Source organism: Oratosquilla oratoria, chromosome 9, assembly GCF_046742065.1.
Source record: "Oratosquilla oratoria isolate Oo_2021 chromosome 9, ASM4674206v1, whole genome shotgun sequence".
NCBI classification, from domain to species: domain Eukaryota; kingdom Metazoa; phylum Arthropoda; class Malacostraca; order Stomatopoda; family Squillidae; genus Oratosquilla; species Oratosquilla oratoria.
The window spans coordinates 7,348,495-7,358,494 of NC_134785.1; the positions used below are offsets into that span (position 1 = coordinate 7,348,495).

General features: G+C 41.9%; 1 protein-coding gene across 8 annotated transcripts in view; it reads right to left on the reverse strand.

Annotated features, from left to right (window-relative positions):
- The window catches only part of LOC143028161 (cytotoxic granule associated RNA binding protein TIA1), a 1,322,924-nt gene that overhangs the window by 30,917 nt on the left and 1,282,007 nt on the right, over positions 1-10,000 (reverse strand). For 3 of the 8 annotated variants that reach the window (XM_076189871.1, XM_076189872.1, XM_076189873.1), the window contains 2 exons: positions 9,325-9,451; positions 3,085-4,958 (listed from right to left, as the gene is read on the reverse strand). In XM_076189871.1, the coding sequence (XP_076045986.1) occupies positions 4,761-4,958; positions 9,325-9,451 (325 nt within the window). In that variant the 3' untranslated portion in view covers positions 3,085-4,760. Of the gene's footprint in view, positions 1-3,084; positions 4,959-9,324; positions 9,452-10,000 lie in introns of those variants that run through there. The other 5 variants (XM_076189874.1, XM_076189877.1, XM_076189876.1 and 2 more) reach the window with 3 other exon arrangements.

Here is a 10,000-nt window from a genome sequence, read left to right on the forward strand (position 1 = left end):
ATATATATGTACTGTATATACTTCATAGACAGGAAGATAGAGAAATAGATAGATGGAGAGAGTATATATAAAGAGATATAGAGATGAGAGAGAAAAAGAGAGAATGAGAGAACGAGAAACGTAGAAATCGTATTCACAATTATGTGTAACGTGCCATTTGATTTCGAAGATTGGCGCGCGATTGGCTGAGGACAACACGGCTTCCTCACGCGACGACGCGACCCGGGGCGCAGGACCATCATGGCGGCGAAAAAAAAGATAAAACTGATTCTAGCCTTGCCCTATTAACCCTGCAGATGAATGCATAGGAAAAGCGTGATGGTGTGTGTGTATGTGTGTGTGTGTGTGTTGGGGTTGTCTGGGATGTATCAGCATGTGCAAGGAGGGAAAGCGGAATGGTTTGCTGTTGTTCTCATTGTCACAATCAGACAAATTTATTTCCAGGTGGAAGAAAATAGGTTACGAAGGGAATTATTTTCTACTAATGTCAGCATCCCTTATATATATATATATATATATATATATATATATATATATATATATATATATATATATATATGTATATATATACATATATATATATATATGTATATGCATATATATATGTATACATATATATATATTTTTATTAATGACCCAGCACATGGAGTTTTGTCTTGGATAATAATGCCTAGAGAAAAATGATGCAGAGTGCAGGCAATTTCATAATATTGCTCTATGCTTGATCCACTGAAAGGCTGTACTATTATATAAATCGGAGTGCAGTATGATAAGGGGAGGAGGGACGAACATTTTAATTACCTGCCATTCGTGAATGTCTACACACATATTTTGGCTTTGGACGGTGGGAATACGTCGTTGTACGTGTGTGTGTGTGTGTGTGTGTGTGTGTGTGTGTGTGTGTGTGTGTGTGTGTGTGTGTGTGTGTGTATGTGTGTGTGTATGTGTGTATGTGTGTGCGTTAGTGTACATTTGCATGTGGGTTGTGTATGTGTATGAAAATGTGTATGTGTGTGTGTTTGTGCGTGTGTGTGCGTCCGTGTGCATTTGCGTGTGTGTTGTGTGTGTGCGTGTGTGTGTGTGTGTGTGTTTGTGTGTGTCTATATGTGTGCGTGCGGTAGCGTGTGTTGTGTGTGTGTATGTGTATGTACGTGTAAGAAACGTAGAAATACACATATCTCTTGTTACGCATGTACACACTTGTGTAGAGAAGAGCAACCCAAATACATTCACACCTACAAACATATACTCTAACATTACCAGCTTAAAAAGACACTAGTATATACAGACATAAGCACTCATGAATAACATATGCATACACTCACGCATATGGTTAATAAGAGACCAAACGTACAGGTAAAGACACTAAGACAAACGCGCACACACACACACACACACACACACACACACACACACACACACACACACACACACACACACACACACACACACACACACACACACACACACACACACACACACACACGGACACACTAACATATACACTCAACACACACATATACTAATACTGAGAGCGAAGTAGCTGTCAATCACGAGTCCTGCACGTGATCCAAGACTATAGCGAATGGTTCTCATACGAAGAGTGTACAAAGACGTAAAAACTAAGAGACGTTCAATGACGTCTCAGGCCTCTATCACAGTTCGCTCTGTCCCATAAGGACTGACCTAACATTGCAAGCATTTACTGTCTCCCATGAGCAAGAGATTAGGTGTGTGTGTCGTATGTGTTAGGTCACAGCATTACCCATAGATCGCACTATAAGAACTATGAAGCTTTAATCCGGGAAGATAATTATTGTCCATCACGAGTCCAGCACGCGATCTAAGATTTTGGTGACTCAGACGCGAGCGTGCGCACACACACACACACACACACACACACACACACACACACACACACACACACACACACACACACACACACACACACAAACACACACATACACACACACACAGACGCATACACACCCTCACATACCTCACGTATGAATTTAGATATCCTTACGCATACATACACACAGACGCATACACACCCTCACATACCTCACGTATGAATTTAGATATCCTTACGCATACATACACACATACATACATACATACATATATACTTACACACATGCATACATAGATATATACATACACACATACATAATTACATACATGCATACATATATACACACATATATACATACATATGTATATATGCATATACTATATATATATATATATATATATATATATATATATGAGTGTGTGTGTGCGTGTGTGTGTGCGTGTGTGTGTGCGTGTGTGTGTGTGTGTGTGTGTTTGTGTGTGTGTGTGTGTGTGTTTGTGCATTTTTATAAACATATTGATGTAGAATAAGAGAAAAGGAAAGAGAGATAGAGTATGAGTAAAACACACACACACACACACACACACACACACACACACACACACACACACACACACACACACACACACACACAGAGAGAGAGAGAGAGAGAGAGAGAGAGAGAGAGAGAGAGAGAGAGAGAGAGAGAGAGAGAGAGAGAGAGAAAAGGTGCGATCGAATTGTAATTATCATCTCATTCGGTATACAGTCAGTCACCCACATACATTCCAGAGTTAGCTGAACTTCAGTGAAAAAATAACTAACACTGTTTCTCTACTTCAGGTTCTGCGCAGGTGATATACACAACCTGGGTTGGGGTTGATATCCGAAGCACACAGAGAGATAGAAATTGACAAGACTAAACGCATGAACAGCTCCCACGACACACACACAGACACAAACATACATACACGCGCGCACAAAAACACTTTCACACATTATATGGGAAAACAAACATCTACAATCATCAAAAACACATAAAAATAATCACACATGTGCACATAAGCATACACACAGGCAAAGGTTGTTTTCGTTTGTATATGTATATGTATATATATATATATATATATATATATATGTCTGTGTGTGTGTGTGTGTGTGTGTGTGTGTGTGTGTTTTGTTTTTGTATGTATGTGTGTGTTTGTATATGTGTGTGTGCGTGCGTGTTTGTGTGTATGTGTGTGTATGCGTATTTGTGTATATATATATATATATATATATATATATGTGTGTGTGTGCGTGTGTGTGTGTGTGTGTGTATGTGTGTTTTGTTTTTATGTGTGTGCGTGCGTGCGTGAGTGTGTGTGTGTTTGTTTGTATGCGCGCGAGCGTGTGTGTGTATGTGTGCATGTTTGTTTGTTTGTGTGTGTGTATGTGCATGTGTGTGTGTGTATGTGTGTGTATGTATGTGCATGTGTAAGCGTATGTATGTGCATGTGTGTGCGTATGTATGTGTTTGTGTATGCGTGTGTTTCTGTGTGTGCATATGTGTTTGTATATGTGTTTGTGTATGCGTGTGTTAATGTGTGTGCGTGCTTGTGTTTGTGTGTGTACGTGTGTTTTTCATATGCAGGTTTTATGCATATGCACGCGCGCGCCCGTATGTGTGCGTTTGTTCAATCGTGTGTGTGTGTATGTGTGTGTGTGTGTGTGTGTGCGTGTGTGTGTGTGCCTGCGTGTGTACGTGTTTCTGTGTCAATGCACGCGTTTATGTGTCCATGCACACGCAATGGATAGTATCTGGTAGGAGAATATGCGTGTGCTGTTAGGATGATCCTCATTGAAATTTAATCTATTAACTTCAATGAGCTCAAAACGATCACGGATGTCTAAAAATTCTTTTGTAGCAAGTGCCTGGTGATTTTATTCAGGTGATGGATGGACCCAAGCCTGAAACGGACCTTGTTTTCTTGGACCCCGTTTAGGCTCTCGTCCCTCTCCTGTTCATAGAAATCATCAGAAACGCACCACAAAATTTTTTTGCACAATGCACCATCGTCGTGTGCTAAAGATTGTGTTGAGTTTATTTTATTTTATTTTGTTTTTGTTATCATATGTGACACTGTAACGTCGTATGTAACGTCACAGATGACGACGTGTAACGTCGTGTGTGATACTTTATGTGACATCACGCAGGGAGGTGATTTGTTTAGGCCAGCTGGTGAGTATTGCACAGTTTATGCAGAATGTATTTTACATCTGTATTCGTGTCTCACATCATGTCCTAGGTTGGTGTCACCTTCCTGGTGCTTGGCCTTTGTTTGTCTTATTTTTGTTATTATATAAAGAATTATGGGAGGTTGCACACACATTCATTCGGTCTGTCATGACCTTTGTCGTGTAGAGGCCTCCTTAGTATGACTTAACCTTACATTGATTCCTTCTAAGGCCTTGGTAGTCTTGGCACAATTTGGTCTTTGTAGTGTGTCTTGGTCTTTGTGGTGGTGGTGGGGGGGGGCACGACCCTGTAGCCGGGCCTTATCAATGTGACTTGACCTGTGTGGTGTGATGTGGCCTTAGTTGCGTGGCACAATATGGTTCATGAGACGTTGAGGGCGTTGATGGGGCATCTGGGTGTCATGTAGCTTCCAGTGTCTTATCGTGTGGCGACGTGGCGTCACTTGGTCGTGGTGTGGTGGTGACGTTGATTTTTGTGACGTCATGTCGCTTGGCTGTACTGTGGCTAGACAACTGCTGCTGCTGAACACGTGTTTGGAGCTGCAGTGGATCGAGTACCATTGTATCGTAGTAATGAGTTGAGATAGTGGTGGTTGTGGTAGCATTGGGAGGGGTAGCGGTGGTGGTAGTGGTGTGGTGGTGTGGTGGTGGTGGTGGTGGTGGTGGAGGTGGTGGTATGTCGGCTTTGCTAGTGTAGTAGAGTGGTATGGAATTTTGGAAGTGTAGATTGTGTGGTATGGCAGTGTTGTGGGGTGGCAAGTGTGGCTGTATGGTAATGTGGTGGTGTGGCTGTGGTATGACTAGTGTGGTACTGCGAGAGTGGAGCTGGGCCCTCGTCACTCACCAAGGTGCCCGGGGTGGTACCAAGTAGGTACGGGGTCGACAGCTGCAAAATTAGGCCAAAAATTTAGGAATCCAATCCAAAAAACAGTCAAAAAGGGAGAAAGATTCATCGTACTCTCCAATCAAAGTAGACAAACAAACCAATAGAAATGATGGAACCGTTGCTTTGAGACTTTGCGGTGAGCGGCACGGGAGGATCAGTAAGCTTTTGAAAAGGCGACAGCGACGCTTTTGAAACTGATTTTGAAACTATGATGATGATAATGGGATCTCTCCGAAACGTAGCAAGAACTGTCTAGGGGCTGAAGGTGTTACTCTGACGTTAAAAAAAAAAAAAAAAAAAAAAAATCGACGGGAATCGTCAACTTGGTTTCTTGGAAACCATCGAAGGCCCAAAGATGACGGTTAGTTCTACACCGCTCAAATGATTTCTCTTTTGTACATCTGATCAGCCGCAAGCAAAGCAGCGTCGAAGCCCAAGTCTCAAAACAAAGGTTGGAATATTGTAATATTTAAGATAGATTTCCAGCTCTGATGTAAGCACGGTTGGATGGTCTGCAAAAGACAACTAATGCACTTATTATATTTCGTTGCAGTGGGGCAGAATAGGTTGTAGGGCCTGAGCACTGAGGCGTGGCCGACTAATGACGAGACAGTAAAGTGGTGGGTCGTTAGTACGAGTATGCAAGCTTGTTTTAACATCAAAGCTGGATATGATTTGGCGGATAAAACACAGAATGTATCAATGCCTGAATATTGGTTTTTGTAAAAGTAATTAGATCCAACATGCAGGAGTAGTTTCACGTAATCGGCATCTAGTGCTGCATGCCAGCAAAGGCGGAAGGAAGAAGGGGGTGCGCAGTTTACACACACACTTTTTGTCTCAATCAAATCCGCATGACAGGGGGGGGGGTGGCACTATCGCAGTGCCGCGGACTGAAGGTGGCGTCTGCCTATACCTCCCGTCGTACTTTTGACACGGGGTGCTCTGAGGGCGCGAGGGAGAAATTACTTTTCGTCTTTCTGAATGCAAAAGCTCGACAAATATGCCTCCCCCTCTTCCTCAGCCTCTTTTGGAAATGTAAAAAACTTTGAACATGAATTCATAAATGGTGTTAAAACTTTTGGACTCTTGAATATTTAAATGCATCTTCAAGTAGTCAAAAATGGAAATCATTTCGAAACTTGAAATACGAGTGCCTTACAATCATTAGTAATAAAATGTAAAATAGGTACAAAAATATAGTAAATAGATTTTTGGCGTAGGCAGATGAAAGACTGTTTCCTTTTAATCGATTAAAAACGATGACAGTTTTCTTTTCCCCCCTCTAATTCTACCATTCACAAACAAAGATAGATCCAAGCAAGACCTTTCCAAGTCTTTCTTCTACCTAGACCAAGCCAAATACATACCTTAGGAGAAATAAATAATAATAATAATAATAATAATAAAAATAAGAGAAGAAGAGGTAAAATGACTATAATATGATGACTCATGTACATAAATAGAATCATGATATAAAAAGAGAGATTATTTCGTAAGAGCAAAAGCCGAAGGAAAGAAGGGGAGGAAGAGGGGGTCGAGAAGTTTGAGGGAGAAGGGAGGTGGGGGGGAGGGGAGGGAAGAGTCTGGGGGAAGGTGGTTGAAGAGGAAGTGGGAAGAGCAAAGAATCCTCTAGGGAAACTGGGAGAATAAAGCGTCTGTACGACAAGGACTAGGTCAGGCCGAAGGGGAGAAAGAATAAGAAGTAAAATTTGGAAGAAAAAGAGGAAGAAGGAGAATGAGGAGGGAAAGAAGAAAAAGAGGAAGAAGAGGAGGAGAGTAAGGAGTCGAAAGAAGAGGAAAAAGAGCAAAAAAAAGTAGATAATGTCAAAGAGGAGAAGGAAAAAGAGAAAAAAATGAAGAAAAGGAACAAGAAAGAGAGAGAGAGAGAAATAGAAAAAGAACAACAGAAAAAACAAAAGCAAAAGAGGGAGGTAGAGGAAGAGGAAGACGAACTATGTAGTCTCTGTTACGACAGCGTCGAGAACACAAACCAATAAGAAACAAAGAAAAGGAATTGGCTGAAATACTTACAAAAGTGGAAGAAATAGGAAAGCTTGTCAAAGACAAAGAAACAAAAACACGGAAAATGGCAGGGACGGACTGAGGGAAGAAGTGAGAGAGAGGGAGAGAGTAGTTAGCACCAAAAAGGACTAAACAAAGAGTATCAGTAATAAACTAACGCACACAGAAAAAAGTGCCAGAAAATCATTACATCCTGAGTTATACAAGAAACACAAAATAAATTTTTTAGGGAGATATAATAAGAGGCATTTGGGAATTATCAAAAAACATAATACAGTCCAACAGAAGATATATCAAAAGGAGGAATTAAAAACCATCATAGAAAGCGTTCAATGGAACAGGATGAAACACAGGAAGCATATATTCAAATATCAAAGGCAATAGTTACTCCAGATAATACGAAAGACAATAAAAATTGAAGTCCTTGAGGCGACACCCCTCGCCTCCCTCGAACGAGGTAGGATCCAACAGGGCGATAAAGATAATGAGAAGTAAAACACGGAGGAAGAGTTTGAGACGACGTGAAACCGACTATCAAACGAGGTACTTTGGGGAAAGGGAGAGGAAGACCCACCCCCTAGCGGTGGTTTGAAGGCAGAAAGAGAGGTCTGATAAGAGCCGAGTGAGTGGCAAAAGAGGTCAGCGAAAACAAGAGGAGGATAAGAGAGAGGGATTAAGACCTCGTTAAGAGATCAGTTCCTGGTGCAGAAGGTTTGGGACTCCCAGAAAAAAAAAAGAAAAAAAAAAGAATGATAGTCACCAAATCACAACGAATAGGGCTGCAGACAAGCTAGTTTTAATCAAGAATACTGAGAGGATTATTTAAGCCTGATGAAATGGCAACAGAAAAGGGTAATGACGTAGAATCAGGGTATCTAAAGCAATGGAGATAATAAATAGAATCAAAAGTAGTACCGGAATAAGAGTATTGGTCATCAGTAAAAGACCTCAAAGTAGTAACAGTAGACAACGCAGCAGAACAGTTTGTAGGTACACACCAAAAGCATACGAGGTCGGCACCTTCAACAAAGTGACACAATGCTCGTAATCTAAGTATTTTGTTCTGGTAAAGAACAGATGATATAATGCAACGGAGGGAGCCATACTTCAGGTTGAATAGGACTCAACGACTGAAGCCATCTCTTAAGGAGCGGCCTCCCTCTCAGTGGCATGATATCGTCTATTCCTGGCGAAAACAAAATTACTGAGTTGTGTCGCCGTAATGAAAAAGGTCAAAGGACAAAAGTCGTCATTCTTGGACTCGAGATGATAGTGCGCGAGATTCTACAAGGCTTTAATAGAAATAGTTCTCTCTCTTGGAAACCCTGTGCGAAGTACTGGCTGCATGAACCAATATCTTAGGGACTTAGGGACGTTCCTACAGATCAGAGTCATGTTACATTCTCTCATGACTAGAGGACAATCTCCACTCAAAGAGGGATGTTGAGCAATTTTTTTTTTTAATTTCTGTTAGTCCTCCTTTCCGCTAACATCCTTAAAACTTTCCTTTTCCCATTTCTATGACTCCACCCCTTTGACTCATTATCATCTCCCAAGGACAGAAGCGCTGGTTATCGCTAACAAAACAGCAATTATTTATAAGAAATCCTTGACATTTGGAAATTTAAAACTTCCGAGATCCGTAAATTCACGGTTACTGGATAAAGAGATTCCCAACCAAGCACTGATGAAGGCGGTTACGGGTAAGGTCGAGAAAGGTCGCGAAAGGTCATAAACTTCAAGAACCAAAACAACTGGGCAACGGGTCAAAGGGGAGAAAGCTTGGAACGAAGGAAGATACTACACACGAGACTGATATTGCAATTGAAATAATTAATAAAAACAATTATAGATGAAGAAAAATTGAGAAAGCAGAGAGATGTACACAAGGTGGAGAGGAGGGAGGAAGGAGAAAACGAAGTTAAAAAGAAAATAAAAGAAGAAGAAGAAAAAAAAAGAGATCATAGAATCACGAACAAGAAAGATCGTGAGAAACGGCAGTCGAAAGCGTGAGTGAGAAGGCGAATATAGGAGGTTAAAGTGAGAGAGTTAGCGAGTGAGTGAGTGAGTGAGGTGAAGGACGTAAAGCTTTAGTGGCAGATTAGGTAATAATAATTATTCGGTCAGAGAGCGAGGACTGGGGACGGGACAGGCCATAATCAGGGCTCCGTCACGTTCTCATTCCCACTCTCAAGGTTGACACCAACACCAGGCACAAGACATGGCCCCAGTACAAGACTATCGTACACAGGGACCCCAGTACAAGGCTATCGTACATCGGGCCTCAACCAAAGGGCAGAAAAAAAGGGAAAGGGAAAATATCCTCTTAATATCGACATACCTGGAACTGTTGCACAGGATAAGCCCCCACCATGGAAGCTGGCTGCTGAAGCTGCGCCATCTGTCCTGTGGGCAGCTGCGGCTGTGGAACGCCCTGCCACGTGGGAACTCCAGCCATCCCCGCCATGCTGTAAAACATCATCACTCAGCATCTCTTCGGGACGGACCCAGTTCGGGACGGTTGAGGCGGTTAAAACCGTTAGAGGGAGTTGGGGTTTGTATGCAATGGTAACGGTCGTGGGTGGAGCAGGAAGAGGCACGGTCGTACAATGGAAGTTGTTGTTGGGGGAGGAGGTTACGGAATGGTTGGGGGTGGGTTGACGGGAAAGGGGAAATGAGGTAGAAAGGAGGGTGTATGGAAAATAAGGGAGAAATATTGGTAAATTGCAAAGTTTTCAAGGAAGTCTTTAACCACAATACTCTTTATTTTTGTTTACTCTTTGTGTGACCCAAGATATGCTTCCCTTCAAGTTAATTCTTCTTGATTGGTCTCGTGCCTGATGGCATTATGCAACAGTTCTGAAGTGAAGGAATACTTCACCTTCCGAGACATCGGCGTACTTACATAAGAACATAAGAATGAAGGAGACTGCAAGAGACCATAAGGCCTACATTAGGCAGCTCCGTATCCATCACCACCTGTCATCCCCATACATAAAATTGTCTAATCGTTTCTT